The following is a 20,844-nucleotide window of genomic DNA, read 5'->3' as shown; positions in this document are numbered from 1 at the left end:
ACAGACACACACACACACATACCTGTATATAGGACTCCGAGGGATTGTTCTGCATGGAGGCATGGCGGGGGGGATGAGGATGCCTCTATGGGGCTCCAGTCCTCATGAATTGTCCCCTGTCCGTCCATCCCTCAATTTTAAATGCATGTTAGACACTTAGTGTTCGGCGTGGTAGGGACCCACCATGTCCTTGATGTCCCCCAATTTTAATCATATTACCATGCTACAGTACACATAGATAGGGACTGGAGGTCGGCTGTAATGGCTGACCTCCTAATTTTAACTACACAGTAGACACTCTGGGGGCCTTATACACTCCCACATCACATGCATGGGCGGGTTGGGGCTCTGGGGTGCGGCCTGCCCCTCGTTGCCTCCTCGGCCGACGCATGCTCCATGGACTGCTGTATGGTGGCCTGCCATTCTCGTGCAGAGACCTCGCTGAGGGTAGGGCTGGGCGATAAAACAATAACAATATATATCGCGATAGACATGTGATCAATATCAATAGAAAATGGGGTCGATAGAACGTTCGATAATTTCACTGAGTTCTTTTAGAAAAAAATAGGAAGAAAGGCGGAGCCGGAACTGCACGGCATTCTGGGGGGTGTAGGCAGAGGAAGGGCTTTGGCCTCTCGACCTATTATGGCCGAGCCTAAACCGCAAGGCATTCTGGGAAATGCTAACAGGAAAAAAATAAATAAAAAAGCAACAACGGCTAGCTGACAACGAGGAGTGAAACGAAACGGGAATATGAGTGCGGCAGCACAACAGGAAATTGTAAATAAAAAAGGAAACATCACGTCACCAGTTTGGCAGTATTTTGGATTTTTTTAAATCCGATACGAATCAGAGTAATACTGTCTGCAAACTTTGCAAGGTCGTCGTCCCGACCAAGTCTGGGAACACGACAAACTTATTTTACCACCTGAGCCGCTCTCATCCGCTGGAGTACAGCAGTATCAAACAGCCACAACCATCTACATCAGCCGGTGCAAGTGGAACAGCACCGGAGCGGCAACAACAGACCACCATCGTCTCGATGGTGGTCTGTTGTTGCCGCAGACAGTATTACTCGGCAGCAGTGCCATACGACAAAAATTCTAAATGTTATAAAGAAATAACGGATGCAGTGAGGTATCAATTAGCGAAGGACATGCTACCGCTCAGCATAGTTGAGAAGTCTGGGTACAAGAATCTCATACACGTGCTCGACCCCCGTTATGTTCTACCTGGCCGAAAGCACTTTTCCAAGACAGCTATTCCTAAGCTTTACACAATGTGCAGGGAATCCGTGGAAAAGGAGATACTGAAGTTGGTTTGATTTTTCCATAAATGACTGAAGAGGGTAACAGGTTTGTTTTGTCACAGATGTTCAGACGCAAGTTTATTCCGATGTTTACAATATTCTGTGAGACATGTTTGTTTCTGCTTGCTTAATGTGACTGTTATTTATTTGCATCTATTGTTACCAATATGGCTTTAAAGCCTGAGTTGTACACTACTAATTTCTTAATTACAATACTTTGCACATTTTGTTGGATTAAGCATTTATTTAATGTCAATATTTGCACATCGACCAGTATTTTCATTTATTTGACTGTTTTTCATAATGCTGACCTCGTTCTAAAGGTTAAAGGTTATATTTAAAATAAAAGTATTTAAATTCAGCCTTTTTTCTCCTGGTCTTTATTTAGAATAGGTTGTTGTTTTTTTTTATCAATAATTATCGATATCGACTGATGTGAAACACTTATATCGTGATACATTTTTTAGTCATATCGCCCAGCCCTAGCTGAGAGTGTGAGATTTTTAATTTAAAAAAATGTAATATTATTTATTTATGGAGGTGGATTGGGTGGTCAGATGTCTTCACTTCCGGTTTGTGTGGCGTCGCGTGGGTTTCACTTCCTGTTGGGCGGGGTCTGTTCCCATCTGTTCCGGTCTTGTGCTGTGGGGTCTGTGTCGGTGGCTTGATGCAGAGGCAGAGCAGCCCTATTGTTTGGTGTGCGTGCTGTGTCTCGGTTTTTTGAGCGGTGGTGTGTTTGTGCGGGTTTGGATTGGGGAGTCTTTTAGTTTGGGGAAGTGTTGATGTCTCTTGTTTGCATGCTGGCTGGTCTCCATGGTCCTGTTGGCATGTGGTTGTCGGTCGCGGTTTTTTGGTCACTTTGATTTGATCGAGTGGTACTGGTTGTCAGATGTATTGCAGCAGTTGTTTCTGCTACCGTTTGTTTAAGATTAAAGATTAAAGTACCAATGATTGTCACACACACACTAGATGTGGTGAAATTTGTCCTCTGCATTTGACCCATCCCCTTGGGGAGCAGTGGGGAGCAGTGGGCAGCAGCGGCGCCGCGCCCGGGAATCGTTGTGGTGTGGGCGCCCATGGCTGCTGGGTCCGGTGCGTGGGGGTCGCCGATGTTGTTGTTTGTGGCAGTGCGTTCATGTAGTGGTTGTTGAGGCTGGTGAATGTGCCGTGTTTGTTCTCATTTGTTGTCGTCTTGGTTGGCTTGTCGGGTGTCGATCCGGGCCTGCCCTCGTGCTCTGCCGCGCCGTCCTTCACGCCCAGTGGGTGCGGGTTTGTCAGGGGTTGTCCCTAGGAGGAAAGGCGGTTCGCGGCCGGACCTGTTTTGGGGCTGGGGGGGATGGCTTGATCGCTGCCCCGCCGGCCTGTGTTTGGATTTGTTTGTGTATATATATATATATATATATATATATATATATATATATATATATATATATATATACACTACCGTTCAAAAGTTTGGGGTCACCCAAACAATTTTGTGGAATAGCCTTCATTTCTAAGAACAAGAATAGACTGTCGAGTTTCAGATGAAAGTTCTCTTTTTCTGGCCATTTTGAGCGTTTAATTGACCCCACAAATGTGATGCTCCAGAAACTCAATCTGCTCAAAGGAAGGTCAGTTTTGTAGCTTCTGTAACGAGCTAAACTGTTTTCAGATGTGTGAACATGATTGCACAAGGGTTTTCTAATCATCAATTAGCCTTCTGAGCCAATGAGCAAACACATTGTACCATTAGAACACTGGAGTGATAGTTGCTGGAAATGGGCCTCTATACACATATGTAGATATTGCACCAAAAACCAGACATTTGCGGCTAGAATAGTCATTTACCACATTAGCAATGTGTAGAGTGTATTTCTTTAAAGTTAAGACTAGTTTAAAGTTATCTTCATTGAAAAGTACAGTGCTTTTCCTTCAAAAATAAGGACATTTCAATGTGACCCCAAACTTTTGAACGGTAGTGTATATATATGTATGTATGTATGTATGTATGTATGTATGTATGTATGTATGTATGTATATATATGTATGTATATATATAAACCCCGTTTCCATATGAGTTGGGAAATTGTTAGATGTAAATATAAACGGAATACAATGATTTGCAAATCCTTTTCAACCCATATTCAGTTGAATGCACTACAAAGACAAGATATTTGACAAGATGTACTTTTTTTTGCAAATAATAATTAACTTAGAATTTCATGGCTGCAACACGTGCCAAAGTAGTTGGGAAAGGGCATGTTCACCACTGTGTAACATGGCCTTTCCTTTTAACAGCACTCAGTAAACGTTTGGGAACTGAGGAGACACATTTTTTAAGCTTCTCAGGTGTAATTCTTTACCATTCTTGCTTGATGTACAGCTTAAGTTGTTCAACAGTCCCGGGGTCTCCGTTGTGGTATTTTAGGCTTCAAAATGCGCCACACATTTTCAATGGGAGACAGGTCTGGACTACAGGCAGGCCAGTCTAGTACCCGCACTCTTTTACTATGAAGCCACGTTGATTTAACACGTGGCTTGGCATTGTCTTGCTGAAATAAGCAGGGGCGTCCATGGTAACGTTGCTTGGATGGCAACATATGTTGCTCCAAAACCTGTATGTACCTTTCAACATTAATGGCGCCTTCACAGATGTGTAAGTTACCCATGTCTTGGGCACTAATACACCCCCATACCATCACAGATGCTGGCTTTTCAACTTTGTGCCTATAACAATCCGGATGGTTCTTTTCCTCTTTGGTCCGGAGGACACGACGTCCACAGTTTCCAAAAACAATTTGAAATGTGGACTCGTCAGACCACAGAACACTTTTCCACTTTGTATCAGTCCATCTTAGATGAGCTCAGGCCCAGCAAAGCCGACGGCGTTTCTAGGTGTTGTTGATAATCGGTTTTCGCCTTGCATCATCATCATCAGCCGTTGTCAGTCCACTGCTGGACGAAAGCCTCAGCATGTTTCTGCCATAGTGAACGATCTCTTGGCGTACTCTTCATGCTGGTTATTAGCCTACACCTTCCACGCTGGCTTGGTGCGGGTTGGAAGGGGTATTTTATATCAGAGATCCTTCTCCTAGACTAATTGCCTTACTGGGCTGTTGAACTTAGTCTGTCCTGTTGGTTGTCCGCGCCCCAATTACCCAGGGACCCGCTCAGCTTTATGGCGCTGACCGCCCGCCAGTCACAAGAGAAGGTGCAAACGGTTCTTTGTGTGCATTTTATAGACGTTAGTTGGGACTCACTAACCCCACACACAACCTCCCATCTCATGCCTGGATGTAGTTTAACGTCATACCCAGGACACTTTCTGGGTATGACTCTCCTATGCCTTGCATAGGAGAGTTTTAACTTGCACTTACAGATGTAGCGACCAACTATAGTTACTGACAGTGGGTTTCTGAAGTGTTCCTGAGCCCATGTGGTGATATCCTTTACACACTGATGTCGCTTGTTGATGCAGTACAGCCTGAGGGATCGAAGGTCACTGGCTTAGCTGCTTACGTGCAGTGATTCTCTGAACCCTTTGGTGATATTACGGACCGTAGATGGTGAAATCCCTAAATTCCTTGCAATAGCTGGTTGAGAAAGGTTTTTCTTAAACTGTTCAACAATTTGCTCACATATTTGTTGACAAAGTGGTGACCCTCGCCCCATCCTTGTTTGTGAATGACTGAGCATTTCATGGAATCTGCTTTTATACCCAATCATGGCACCCACCTGTTCTCAATTTGCCTGTTCACCTGTAGGATGTTCCAAATAAGTGTTTGATGAGCATTCCTCAACTTTGTCAGTATTTATTGTCACCTTTCCCAACTTCTTTGTCACGTGTTGCTGGCATCAAATTCTAAAGTTAATGATTATTTGCACAAAAAAAAAAGTGTATCAGTTTGAACATTAAATATGTTGTCTTTGTAGCATATTTAACTGAATATGGGTTGAAAATTATTTGCAAATCATTGTATTCCGTTTATATTTACATCTAACACAATTTCCCAACTCATATGGAAACGGGGTTTGTGTATATATATATATATATATGTGTATGTATGGATGGATGTAGGTATGTATATGTGTATGTATGCATTTGTGTGTATGTTTATATGGGTGTGTGTGTATATATATATATATATATATATATATATATATATATATATATATATATATATATATATATATATATATATATATATATATATATATATATATATATATATATACAGTATATATGTATATATATGTATATATACAAAAGATATATCAGGGGTCTCAAACATGCGGCCCGCGGGCCAATTGCGCCCCGCGAGACGTTATTTTGCGGCCCCCACCTTAATATGAAAGTTTAATGTCAGTGCGGCCCGCAAGTTTTATATGAATGGCGCTTGACAGCGTTGTGTGCTGAGCTGAAGGAATCTACCAATCACGGTGTGTCGAGATGGCACTGCCTTAAGTGTCCTCTAGGAAGTGTCACCGCATGATCTTATTCTCCATACTAACAGTGTGCCAGCCCAGACACATGTTCTATGAGGCTTCTGCAGACACACGCAAGTTATTGCAAGACATACTTGAGGAACAGCCATACATGTCACACTGAGGGTGGTCATATTTTTTATTTTTATTTTTTAACACTGTTACAAATATGCGCCACACTGTGAACCCACACCAAACAAGAATGAGAAACACATTTCGGGAGAACATCCGCACCTAAACACAACATAAACACAACAGAACAAATACCCAGAATCCTTTGCAGTCCTAACTCTTCCGGGCTACAAAAACACCCCCGCTACCCCCAACCCCGCCTCCTCCCAACCCCCCCCCCCCCCATCTCCCGAATTCAGAGGTCTCAAGGTTGGCAAGTATGCATTTACGATGCAAGCAGAGAAACATTTTGCTGCTTTTCCACGACACCCGCACACGCTCTTTCTCCCTCCCTCCCTGCCTCCCTCGCTCGCCCGCCTGCTCGCTCCCGCCCCCGTTGTAAACAGTCCGGGTGAGGGAGACGAGCACTCCGCCGAAGGAGCGAGCGACAATACAAAAGTGTGGTGCACTGGACCCCAGCGCTGATACTCCGACAGAGAGTCGCTGGGCGAATCAAACGTGTAACACGTTCGTGGTGATGTGAGCCCGTTCGGGGCTAAATGTGCTATCGTAACTGTAAACTCCACGGCGAGCCACCCCCCATTAAAAAGTGCATGTTAGATTTGTTTTACGAAATCTTTTCTTGCGGCCCAGCCTCACCCAGTTTCTGCATCCAGTGGCCCCCAGGTAAATTGAGTTTGAGACCCCTGATCTATGGCCTGCTGCTGGGCTTGCCGGACGGGTTCCTGTCACTGGCCGGCCTGCCTGCGTGGGGCCGGTGGTCCCTCGTTCCTTGGGCACCGCACCTGCTGTTTTGGGTTTGGCTCCCGCACACACTGGGAGACAAATGTATTCTATATAGAAATTCACATACATACTCCCATACAAACAATTATTCATACATATCTACACAGATATGTATATTCATTCATTAATACATACATACGAGCACACATTTGTACTTGCCCACATACAAAGGTACCTACGCTCCCACATACATATACAAATACAGTTAATACATACATACTATGGTTGTACGGTATACCTGTATTAGTATAGTATCGCGATACTAATGAATCATATTCGGTACCATACCGCCTCTGAAAAGTACCGGTCCGCCACCACGCCCCCGCGCGCCTGTCGTCGTCACGTCGTGTCATTGCTGGTTTACGAGCAGAGGAGCATGTTCCGCAGTGCACAATCATGGAGTACTTACAAGCAGACACAGTGTGTAGACAGAAAAGGGAGAACAGACGCATTTTGCCTTAAAAACTAATGATAAAGGTGAAGTTATAACACTGAAACGCCCTCAGGAAGAGGTGCTTTAAGACATGGCTAGCTAGCTAGCGGATAACATCCAGCCCCAGTCGGCAGTCTTTTAGTGACTTCTAAATCACTAATCCTTGCCTCCATGGCGACAAATAAAGTACGTTTCTTACAAGTATCATCCTTGCAGGACGAGGATTAGCTAAACATGTTTCATTACACACCCTGGACACATGACGACTTTGTATATGACCAATGTATGATCCTGTAACGACTTAGTATCGGATTAATACCCAAATTTGTGGTATCATCCAAAACTAATGTAAAGTATCAAACAACAGAAGAATAAGTGATTATTACATTTTAACAGAAGTGTAGATAGAACATGTTAAAAGAAAAAATAACCGGATAATAACATTAAATGAACAAGTAGATTAATAATTCATTTTCTACCACTTGTCCTTAATATTTTTTATAAAATAATAGAATGGAAAATGACACAATATGTTAATGCATACGTCAGCAGACTAATTAGGAGCCTTTGTTTGCTTACTTACTACTAAAAGACAAGTTGTCTTGTATGTTCACTATTTTATTTAAGGACAAACTTGCAATAAGAAACATATGATTAATGTACCGTAAGATTTTTTGTTAAAATAAAGCCAATAATGCAATTTTTTGTGGTCCGCTTTATTTAGAAAAGTACCGGAAAGTATCAAAATAATTTTGGTACCAGTACCAAAATATTGGTATCGGGACAACACTAATACATACATACTCACGGTACATCCATCCACACGCACATTCACTGTACAAACATACATATATACATACTGTTTATTATACAAGCACATATGCATACATGCAGTCATGCATATAATCACGTTTCATCAAACATATATTATGTTGTTCCCCTGCGGGAAATTGGGTAAAACACGGCACACTGACAAAGCGTAACCTATTGTTTCTATAACAGGCTACAAGGTTAATACAGTTTTCTTCTCTTTCTTCCCCTCCATGTATCTGCTTTCTTTTTTAATTCAAGTTATCATTACATATATGTATTGTTGCATTTGAAACAATTGTATTGTTGGTAATAGATGTAATTATTGTTATTATTCATTATCAATAGTGCTATTTCTATTGGTATTTTTATCGCTACATTTGTAGTGCAATAATGTTCATTGTCATTTCTGTGTTATTAAAGGCCTACTGAAATGATTTTTTTTTATTTAAACGGGGATAGCAGATCCATTCTATGTGTCATACTTGATCATTTCGCGATATTGCCATATTTTTGCTGAAAGGATTTAGTAGAGAACATCGACGATAAAGTTCGCAACTTTTGGTCGCTGATAAAAAAAGCCTTGCCTGTACCGGAAGTAGCGTGACGTCGCAGGTTGAAGGGCTCCTCACATTTCCCCATTGTTTACACCAGCAGCGAGAGTGATTCGGACCGAGAAAGCGACGATTACCCCATTAATTTGAGCGAGGATGAAAGATTCGTGGATGAGGATCGTGAGAGTGAAGGACTAGAGTGCAGTGCAGGACGTATCTTTTTTCGCTCTGACCGTAACTTAGGTAAAAGGGCTCATTGGATTCCACACCTTCTCCTTTTTCTATTGTGGATCACGGATTTGTATTTTAAACCACCTCGGATACTATATCCTCTTGAAAATGAGAGTCGAGAACGCGAAATGGACATTTACAGTGACTTTTATCTCCACGACAATACATCGGTGAAACACTTTAGCTACGGAGCTAACGTGATAGCATTGTGCTTAAATGCAGATAGAATCAAAAGAAATAAGCCCCTGACTCGAAGGATAGACAGAAAATCAACAATACTACTATCAGGAGACACCGAACCAAACACTGAACCTGTAACTACACGGTTAATGCTGTGCCGCCTGTTGAAGCCTAGCAATGCTGTTGCTAACGACGCCATTGAAGCTAACTTAGCTACGGGACCTCGTCAGAGCTATGATAAAAACATTAGCGCTCCACCTACGCCAGCCCTCATCTGCTCATCAACACCCGTGCTCACCTGCGTTCGAGCGATCGACGGCGTGACGAAGGACTTCACCCGATCATCGATGCGGTCGGCGGCTAGCGTCGGATAGCGCGTCTGCTATCCAACTCAAAGCCTCCTGGTTGTGTTGCTGCAGCCAGCCGCTAATACACCGATCCCACCTACAGCTTTCTTCTTTGCAGTCTCCATTGTTCATTAAACAAATTGCAAAAGATTCACCAACACAGATGTCCAGAATACTGTGGAATTTTGCGATGAAAACAAAGCTGTTTGTATTGTGATACAATGTGTCCGAATACTTCCGTTTCAACCATTGACGTCACGCGCAAACGTCATCATACATAGACGTTTTCAACCGAAAGTTCCCCGGGAAATTTAAAATTGCACTTTATAAGTTAACCCGGCCGTATTGGCATGTGTTGCAATGTTAAGATTTCATCATTGATATATAAACTCTCAGACTGCGTGGTCGGTAGTAGTGGGTTTCAGTAGGCCTTTAATATTTACTTCACTAACTGCTTCTTTGCTATCACTTTTTGTATCATAATTGTACATATCATATTTGCTGATGTTGTTCTGTTATTGTTGTTTTTGTTGTATCTCTGTCTTATCCCTCTCTAGTCCCTGCAATTTTACCCTCTGTCTTTCATTGTTTCCCTTTCTATCTCCTGCTCTGATTCGGCTGTGCCAACCAATATAAATAAATGTTAATAAAGTCAAATACAAAAAAGGCAACAAGAGAGGTATCCCACACTTCTCTTTTGTAAAGTAAATCTGTATAGCAAATATGGGCATTTACATCAACAATATGATTTGCCTGAGTTGCTGGACAGGACAAGGAAGAAATATATATATATATATATATATATATATATATATATATATATATATATATATATATATATATATATATATATATATATATATATATATATTAAAAAAATAAAGACATTTGCAAAACAAATAAATACATTGTCCTTATGGGGTATTGTCTGTAGAATTTTGAGGACAAAATCAATTTAGTCCATTTTAGAATAAGGCTGTAAAATAACAAAATGGAAAAAGTGAATGTCAATACTTTCTGGATGCACTGTATGCCTTGATTATGTCTACTGCTCAATGTCACATGCATGCATTTATTCATGCTTGTACTCCCTTCTTCAGTTCAAGGCCACTTGAGTGTATTCTTTAAGTATCAACTGAATAGGCAAATGGCGGACACATTATTTTTGACGGGGTGCTGATGCCTTTGTTGTAGTTGAACATATGGCGTGTGTGCGTGCGTATATGCTGCAGCAGTAGTATAAACTAGTCACAGCTATAAAACATGCCCACACTGTGGGTGTTTCTGACACTGCTTGAGATGTCAACCAAGGCCAAGAACAGTATCTCATTCTCACTGTTAACAATTTTAGCACATTGTTTCATCAACTTCCCCACTAGGTGGAGTAACTTCACTCCTAATTGTGCTTGTATCCAGCTGTGTATTAGAATGCAGAGAGAATTTCAAATATGTGTTGTTGGTTATATTCCAACATCTGTATATTATCAGTTTATGCTGACAAAGGCATACTTTTTTGAAACCACTCATATTTTGAATACATGTCATTATATTGTACAGGTGTACTTTATGAAAAATATGTTGAGAGTAAACGTCTGATTTCAATAACTGATGGTGCTTGAATACCTGCAAACTTATTTTAAAATTGTGTTGATATTAAAGAAATCATAATTTGTTGTTTAATCTCTGTCTTTATGCTTAACCAATATTAGGATTGTAGTTGATAGCTACTTAGTGTTGTTTTTATGTGTCCTTGTGAATTCACAGCGTGCTGTGGGAGCCAATGGGGGATGGCAAGCGTGTGATTTCATTGGCTGATAGCCATGTACTACTCTGGGACCTGAGTGAGAGCTCTACACAGGCCACAGTAAGACACACACATGCGCACAAACACACACATACTTATACTCTACAGCACTGTTGAACACACACCGTATCTTTCAATAGTGAACTCATTATTTGATAACCACCATATCGTCTTGGCGTTATCAGACGCACACGTCCTCTACCCCTGTGACAACAACAGAGTGTCCACTAATCATTCTGTCTCTCCCACTCTCTCATACACAACCCACTAAGCTGCAACCACACTGTAATCACAAGTCCTATAACATACACATTAATCAATTAGTTAATCAATAAGTAATTCCAAATTCTTCATCCACCACGTCATTTCGAAAAGGTTTATTACATTTGTGTGATAAGCTATCGTGTTGGCATTGTGCACCCTGGTATGAAATCAGATGTATGCATGGGACAGTCATGTCCTTCTCTACCAAAATTGTCCAACTACGTCTTTATGGAATTTGAAACATAAAAAAATGGTTTTCCCAAACTGCTCCTCTAATGCTGACAACATTGGCACATATTTTTGTAGACGCTATAATGATTTTATACTTGTTTTCTTCCGAGTTTTAGCACATTTTGGAACGCCCACTTTTAGCTCCAAAACATGGGGGACCTGCATTTGCCTGCTGACGTCACTTACAGAAGACTGTAGACCATTTAATATTGCATACTATGTGTTTTGGTAGCATCATAATCCTGAATCTCGATATATCCGCGCATAATTTAATATGCCAGACTGATGCATTGTTGCAGGTTGTAGCAATACAACTAAAGAAGCGGTCAGCCTGCATGCATTTTTTTTTTCTCTATTTTTTTTACAATCTTAATTCATCCATCCATCTTCATCCGCTTATGCGAAGTCGGGTCGCAGGGGCAGCAGCCTAAGCAGAGAAGCCCAGACTTCCCTCTCCCAGCCACTTCGTCCAGCTCTACCCGGGGGATCCCGAGGCGTTCCCAGACCAGCTGGGGGACATAGTCTCTCCACCGTGTCCTGGGTCTTCCCTGTGGTCTCTTACCATTCAGACGCGCACTAAACACCTCCCAGGGAGGCGTTCAGGGGTCATTCTGACCAGATTCCTGAACCACCTCATCTGGCTCCTCCCGATGTGGAGGAGCAGCAGCTTTACTCTGAGCTCCTCCCGGATGACAGAGCTTCTCACCCTATCTCTAAGGGAGAGCCCCGCCACCCGACATAGGAAACTAATTTCAGCCACTTGTACCAATGATTTTGTTCTTTCGGTCATAACCCAAAGCTCATAACCATAGGATCGACCGGTAAATTCAATCAAACAAAATAATACAATAAAAAAAAGTATACATAATAATACAATTCCAAACCAATCCCAGCTTCGCAACACTCCACGGAGCAATGAAGAAGACACACAAACAAACAAAGAAAAAGTTCAAACACAAATGGATAATACAGTATCAATAATAATAAGAATACCAACATAACAGGGATTAAAACATTAGACAACAACAAGCAAACAAATCACAGCCTGCATACATTTCCAAAATGAAATACAAGGACAGTATGGACCTCTCCATTCAAATTGACTCACACAAAATTGGACAGACCAAACGAGAGGAGTGTAATTTGCAGCAATCATTTTAATCATTTTGACTTCAAAGAAGAAGAGTTTTTAAAAATTAAAAAAATTATAGTCAAATGCTGTTGCATTCTAGTCGCATGTTTGCGAGAGTTGTGTTTCTCAAGATACGGAAAGATGGCAGGAAGCAGCGTGCCGTTGAGGAAAGTTTATTAATACTCTCGAAGCAAAGAATCAACAAAGGCAGTGTGCCGCAGGAACACGTGCGTGGAGCGCCAAGCGAGAGTTTGCATAGAATTAACTAAACAACTGAAACAAATGTAAACTGTCACGTGTAGCGAATATTGCACCAGCGCCTACTGACTAGCGAGACGTGTATAAATAATGGGAGTCATTAGCCCACAACATGTGGGAACACTAATCATAAATAAAGGCAGGTGTGTGAGCCCAGGCACTCCTAGCAACAAGAACGTAAACAAAGAAGGAGTAGGAGTGCTGGCAACATAAATATACAACAAAACTAACACAGGATATGACCGGGAAGAACCGGTCATGACAGTACCTGCTAGAGAGGCTGGAAGCGGCGGCGTCAGACCCGTTGGAGAGGCTAGAAGCCTTGGGGGTGGAGCTAGAGGCTTGGGGGGCAGAGGCTGACTATGTTCTTTAACATTGGAAATGTCCAAATTGTCCGCAGCCTTTAATTTAATGTCACTAAGTGGGGGACGATTGGCAGAAAGTACTGGGAACAAAGAGTACGAATTGAGCGTGTCACGCTCACGCCCAGGCAACACAGTGGCACAGGGGTTAGTGCTTGTGCCTCACAATACGAAGGTCCTGGGTTTGATCCTGGGCTCAGGGTCTTTCTGTGTGGAGTTTGCATGTTCTCCCCGTGACTGCATGGGTTCCCTCCGGGTACTCCGGCTTCCTCCCACCTCCAAAGACATGCACCTGGGGATAGGTTGATTGGCAACACTAAATTGGCCCTAGTGTGTGAATATGAGTGTGAATGTTGTCTATCTGTGTTGGCCCTGCGATGAGGTGGAGACTTGTCCAGGGTGTACTCCGCCTTCCTCCCGAATGCAGCTGGGATAAGCTCCAGCACCCCCGCGACTCCAAAAGGGACAAGCGGTAGAAAATGGAAGGATAGACACTCACGCGCAGGTGGGAACACTAAGGCAGGTGTGTGAGCTCAGGTACTCCTAGCAGCAAGAAGGAGGCGTAGGAGTGCTGGCAACATAAACACACAATAAACTAAGAAAAAAAATAACAAAACTAATACAGGACATGACCGATCATGACAAATGTGATCCCAAAAATCGAGAAACTAAGTCAGAACATGTCAAAAAAAAAAAAAAGGAAAAAATTATCTGACTGGTATTTTATTTTGTGTCCTCTTCTGCTAATGTCTTCCTCAAGATGATTGTCAAGATGAGGAAACACATTATATGTTGTCTATGGAAGTGCAAGAAAATGGCGATGATGTATTTATTTTTTCTCATAATGTTAACCATATATGTTTTAAAGTAATCGTGGACCTTGGCGACAAAAACACGCTATGAAATGATCAAAATGATGGTTTTACATGCCTTTCTCCACACTGTCTATGTTGGGAAATGGGCTCCAGTTCTGTAGATGACACTAAGAGGGGTCGGCATATCGAGTCTGGTAATAGAAAGGGAGCGTTCCAAGTATAGTTAGTAATTTGCTGATTACTCAAAAAATAATTGGTAATTTGGGAAATAACTGCCAGCATCCTTCATTTTCAGGAGCAGAAAATGCATTCAGTTCAGTTCAGTTTATTTATTTATGTAGCACATTTAAAAACAACCCCAGTTGGCCAAAGTGCTGTACAGACATAAGAAAAGAGGCACATAGTGTCATATTTACAGTGTAAAATGGAAGGATGAATAAAATACAGTAGTATAATATACCTTCATAGAAGCGCAGAATATATCACCTAAAATACTCAAATTTAATAAATAAATAAAAAGGATAAAACAAGAAATAAAAACAACCAAGAAATAAAAACAACCAAGATATCCTGTCTAACTGGATTTTAGTGCCAGGGAGTAAAAATATGTTTTTAGCCTAGATTTAAATGGGCTCAAAGACGGGGAGGACTTATTAGATAAGGGGTGTCCAGACTTTTTCCACGGAGGGCCGCATATTGAAAAATCAAAGCTAGCAGGGGCCATTTACATATTTTTTTATTTTAAAAACCAATACAATATATGTATAAAAAATATACATGTAGGCTTCCACTCAGGCTTGATCCCGGGGACCCCAAAGGGTTTTGGTCCAAAAAATATAAACAATGTGTCATTATTCAGTATTATTATTTGTGTTATTATTCAAGTTAGTAAATCTCTAGATCAACATTAGGTCTGTCAATATAAAAAATTTGAAAGATTTAAATGGTATGTACTTTTTGTCAAAGAAAACCCTGTTTTTAAAAGAAAAACACAAAATATGCAATATTTTCACCCAATAAAACTTTTAAGTGGGATTTTTGAGATTATATAACAATTGGAGCCTTAAAAAGGACAACAACTCATAACACCATTGATTTTAATGCATTATTATTTTTTGAGCAATGACACTTAAAAACTAATCACACTAAAATTGTAGGGGATCCAAAAGGGTCCTACTCATGAAAGTGTTAAAAAATAAATTATAATTTTGTTTTTTTTACTGTTTACTTTTAACACAATAATCTCAAGATCAACTTCAGATCTATCTGTCAATTATAAGTTTTATGGTTGTTTATGTCTTTTGTTAGTTCGTTTTAGGCCCTTTTTAAAAAAAAAAACAGCTCGTTTTTGTACATAGCAAACACAAAATATGCAACATTTTCCCCAAAAAATATCTCAAAATATTTAATGTGACGTAATTGGAGCCTTGAATAGGTCAATAATTCATAATGACATTGATTTTGATTAATTATTATTTTTTAAAGAAAGAAACAGCGTACATGGCAGCTTTTTGTGAATAGAGTAAACATTGCTACATTTTCTTGTTACATTTCACCTGTTTTCTCTTTAAATACCACTTTTAATGTTTTTTACTTTTTTCAATCGTATTTTTAAAATGTGCCGTGGGGCCGTTAAAAAATGACCTGCGGGCCGCAAATGGCCCCTGGGCCACACTTTGGACACCCCTGTATTAGATAATCCGTAGTCTGGGCCCTGCCACTGAAAAGGCTCTATCTCCTCTTGTTTTTTATTCTAGTTTTTGGGACAGCGAGGAGGAGCTGGTCTGAAGAGCTCAAAGTCCTGCTGGGACAATAAGCTGCAGTAGCTCAATAAGATAGTGCGGGGCTTCTTGGTGTAGGCATTTAAAAAACAATAAGTAACATTTTAAAATGAACTCTAAAAGTAACCGGGAGCCAATGAAGGGAATCTAGTACAGGGGTAATGTGCTCACGTCGTTTGGTTTTAGTTAAAAGACGAGCAGCAGAGTTCTGCAAGCGCTGCAGCCGCTGGAGAAAGCCTTGATCCAGGCCTACATACAAATAATTACAGTAATCCAGGCATGACGTCACAAATGCATTGATAGCTCTTTCAAAGTCAGCCTGTGGAAGATACTGTTTAATTTTGCCGGGAGTCTTAGCTTAAAGAAGCTAGATTTAATGACAGAGCTAATTTGTTTGTCCAGTTTAAGCAAGCTGTCAAAAGTGACTCCAAGGCTCCTTACTGATTTGTGGCAATATTAGGACGAAAGACCAATAGCACTGTCATGTCTTTGCAGCGGGTTTGTTTGACCAAATACGACAATTTCAGTTTTATTTTTGTTTAAGTAAAAAATTTGCACCCAACAATTCCTGTACATCAGAGGTGTCCAAACATTTTCCAGCGAGGGCCACATAGAGAAAAATTGAAGGATGCGAGGGCCACTTTTATACATTTTGAAAATAAAAAATACTCAAACCAAAACAGTGTAGGTAAACATATGCTGACATTTGAAAAACACTTCTACATCTAAGCTTTGTGTTATAGATAACAAAGCAATAAAATCATTCATGATTATTTTAATAATGATTTTATTTGTATTTATGTTAACTGTGCTCAAAAGTAAGCGTGTATTTACTAATATTGATATTATACGGTCAACACTCAAAAACATGTCTCACAGGGAATGTGTACACTTTTTCATCATGACAGGACACACGGAAATCATCAAAGACCTTTTACAGTAAGACGCTCAGCTTGTTTGCCATTTGGGTTTTCAGGTCCCGTTTAATTTTTCATAGTTTTTTGTTTTAATTTGGGACCTGTTTAGTTTGTCTATAGAATGTGTCGCGGGCCAATAAAAACCGAGCTGCAAACAGTACATCATGCAAACAGTTCTGCAGAGTAGTCATCGCAACCTGGGTATTGCTCACTGTTACAGGCAGATATGTCTAGATATCATCTAAAGAGAACTTGTTAGTGTAATTTTGGTCATCGAGATGCGGACGGCGTGGCGAAGTTGGTAGAGTGGCCGTGCCAGCAATCGGAGGGTTGCTGGTTACTGGGGTTCAATCCCCACCTTCTACCATCCTAGTCACGTCCGTTGTGTCCTTCAGCAAGACACTTCACCCTTGCTCCTGATGGGTGCTGGTTAGCGCCTTGCATGGCTGCTCCCGCCATCAGTGTGTGAATGGGTGAATGTGGAGATACTGTCAAAGCGCTTTGAGTACCTTGAAGGTAGAAAAGCGCTATACGAGTATAACCCTTTTATCATTTATTTTATTTATCTATAAAACCTTTAAAGTTGGAAACAAAAAAATATTGGTAAACTGAAGAATTAGAATTCACCTGTTCAGCTCAAAAACAAATTGACTCGTGGTGTGTCATAATATTTTTGTCAACATAGTGTGTTTTTACAGTTAAGTGGTTCTGACTTAAGGAGAATTGATGTACTCACACTTTCTGTTTTCCTAATCATAGATATTTCAGTGCCTATGAAGGTTATACTTGGTTGACTGCTTTGAAATTAAATGTGTATGAGTGTGTGTGCGTGTGCGTGTGCGTGTGCGTGTGTGTGTGTGTGTGTGTGTGTGTGTGTGTGTGTGTGTGTGTGTGTGTGTGTGTGTGTGTGTGTGTGTGTGTGTGTGTGTGTGTGTGTGTGTGTGTGTGTGTGTGTTTCCCCATGTGTGCCTAGCAAAAACAGTGACCCCAATGTGAGGTTGAGTGTGACCACAGGGGCATGTGAGGTCTTAATCCTATATTCTGACACTAACACTGGACAGCAGAGGTATTAAATCCTAAATTGAGGGAGAACGGGAGAGGTGGAAAGTAATAGGGGGAGGCTGTATAATGAGAAAAGGAAGATGGAAGGAGCAATGGATGGCCAAGCGTGATTGGAAAGATGTAGGCTGGAAGGCAGAGCGGGATGTATGGATGTGGGAAGAGAGTGGGCTTGATTAGGTGAGGAGGAATAGAAAAAAGAGAAGAAAAAACTTGGCAGTCAAAACAAATTCCTCTCCTGCTGATGAGAATGCTAATATATCTTATTTCCTCCCTGCTCCTCCTCTCATCCCACTTTCTTCTCTCTCCTATTCCCCCTCTGTCACTGGGAGATGTTTTCATTTCAAACTATGTCTCTCGCTTGCTCACAAGGCCTTATAGTCTAGATTAGTATGTCTTCTATGTGGGTGCTTGGGCAAGTGTGTGTATGCATATAAACGAGAGCATCATCACCGTACATGTAAATGTGCATTATCCAAAGGAAGATTTATGTGTTTCAGTGACTGTACATGTGCATGGCTCATCAGTTAGAGTTGGTGGTGGAAATGAGCGAGACCATCACTGCTGCCTCACTGCACTCCCACACACCATGTCCTTCGCATCGGCTCAAGTACTGTACATGTAGACATGGACACACGCACACTCTTGCAAAGTCTCATGAAAACATACAGCAAATATGATGATTTGACTGATGACTTAGTTCTATTGTAGCTTGTGCCCAACATGTATAACCCATAAGGGGAAGTTAAATTTACACAGTGCTGTGTATATTCTGTTGAACAAGACCACACAACATGCAAGCAAAGGGTTTTGGAACTTTGCTCAAGGGCATTTTGACAAGACAGAGCCAGGCTTCCATCTCTCCAATAACTTGTTACAATTGTGTTTGTCTGTGGTGGGATTCAGACCAGCTCCATCCAGTTTAGAATTCCAGGTCGTTGTAAATGAGCTATTGTTGCCCACATAAATTGGGTTTGTGATGCATGAAACATTTGCTTATAGCTGCAGAGGAAACAAAATATGTGAGCAAACCTTAAGTTTGGTCCCCTTGAAATGGAGAAATATGAGTAATATCTTACAGTTAAAGTTAAAGTACCAATGATTGTCACACACACTAGGTGTGGCAAAATTATTCTCTGCATTTGACCTATCACCCTTGATCACCCCCTGGGAGGTGAGGGGAGCTGTGAGCAGCAGCAGTGGCCGCACCCAGGAATCATTTTTGGTGATTTAACCCCCAATTCCAACCCTTGATGCTGAGTGCCAAGCAGGGAGGTAATGGGTCCCATTTTTATAGTCATTGGTATGACTCGGCCGGGGTTTGAACTCACAACCTACCAATCTCAGGGCGGACACTCTAACCACTAGGCCAATGTTGTCAAAACTATTGCAGTATTGTCATACAAGTTAATAATCCCCTTTTTTAAATATGAAATACAATTTTAACCTATAATGCTGCGGGATAAATGGTAAAAAAAAAAATACCTTAAGGAAGATTAGTTTAAAATCTATGACCTTAGTTGCAACAGTCACAAAGTGCTTTAATAAGAATATTCATTACTGACGTTGTATGAAATAAATATTTGGGACTGTATTTGTGTGAATTACATCAGATATTTACCTAATTATACTGCGGTCAATATAAGACATTTTCATTATTGTTTCATAGGGTTGTACATAGGGATGGGAATTGATAGGATTTTTACGGCTCCAATTCCACTTTTCACTTTCCACTTTATCGATTCGCATTTGGGTAGAAAGATAGCAAACAAGTTGATTAGCATCATCTTTGTTTAGTTTAGAAAAGAACCACAGAATCGACGGGGTGCCAGAAAAAATATTTAGTTTTTGAAAATAACTATAATAATCAGTTAGAATAAAATAGATATTCTACTGTAGTAATAAACAAAATACAGCATAAATTATTCTGTGACAAATGATGAATACACAAAAATGTTAAAAGTAAAATGTCTAACATTTTTTTCAAACAGAAAGGAACATTATTATTAATATATATATATATATATATATATATATATATATATATATATATATATATATATATATATATATATATATATATATATATATATATATATATATATATATGCTGAGCACTCAAAAGTAAGTAAAACTACGTCAGTCAAAGACAAATAAATACAAGCAAGTAAAATGTGTACACTGCAATTTTTCAATCAACTGTGAAAATTAACCATGAGTTTGCAGAAAATTATGCATACTGTATTTGCTTTTTTAGGTAGCATGTGCAATATTTCGGACTTTATCACGGTGTCTCCAGCTGTAAAGAATACCTCGTAGGAAGGTGGCCAGTCAAACTGCGGCCGTCTCGTCATGTGATGGATGAGAAACATTCAGCATGTTTTAACATGATAGGCAGTGTTAATTTGTTCGTTACCTGCTATATTACCAGCAGCTGACGTGACTTCCAAGACTTCTGTCTTGGAACGAGCCGAAAACGCGTGATTCATTCAAATGTATCACATGCTGTGTCTGCTAATGTTTCTGGTAGCATTTTTTTTCAATTTTATGCAATATCCACTTTGTAAGTATTGCAAGTTGCCCTGTTGTCTTTCTTTCTCATGAACGTCTATGCTGCTGATCGGCGCCATACATGGTGCCGTCATACAGGCCCACAGGTATCGATAAAGAAATCATTAACCAAAACTGTCAAATGATTCCCAGGAATGGAAATCCTGGGAGCCAGTTATCAAAAGAAACTAGCGCTGTGAATCTTTGGGCACCACACGATTTGGTATTTTTCTATACTTGGGGGTTAACGATTCGATTCAGAATAGATTATCGATTCAACAATTCTCAATTCAAAATCAATACCTTTTTAATAATATTGGTTGCCAGTTCTATGACAAACTTCATTCCTCCATAAAATAGATAAACAGCTCTAATGACAAAACTGATTTTGTTTAACAGATTTTACCCAAACATTGTCAAAT

The 20,844-nt window shown here is 40.4% G+C and overlaps 1 protein-coding gene across 1 annotated transcript in view; it reads left to right on the top strand.

The window, feature by feature from the left end:
* Window positions 1-20,844, top strand: part of eipr1 (EARP complex and GARP complex interacting protein 1) — a 177,144-nt gene that overhangs the window by 75,099 nt on the left and 81,201 nt on the right. Inside the window, exon 5 of the mRNA XM_062041793.1 lies at window positions 11,014-11,113. Coding sequence (XP_061897777.1) covers window positions 11,014-11,113 — 100 coding nt within the window. The remainder of the gene's footprint in view (window positions 1-11,013; window positions 11,114-20,844) is intronic.

The sequence above is a fragment of the Entelurus aequoreus genome, linkage group LG03 (genome assembly GCF_033978785.1).
Source record: "Entelurus aequoreus isolate RoL-2023_Sb linkage group LG03, RoL_Eaeq_v1.1, whole genome shotgun sequence".
In the NCBI taxonomy this organism is placed as follows: Eukaryota; Metazoa; Chordata; class Actinopteri; order Syngnathiformes; family Syngnathidae; genus Entelurus; species Entelurus aequoreus.
The sequence above is the reverse complement of the archived record's forward strand: the minus strand, read 5'-3'. Positions and strand labels throughout refer to the sequence as shown.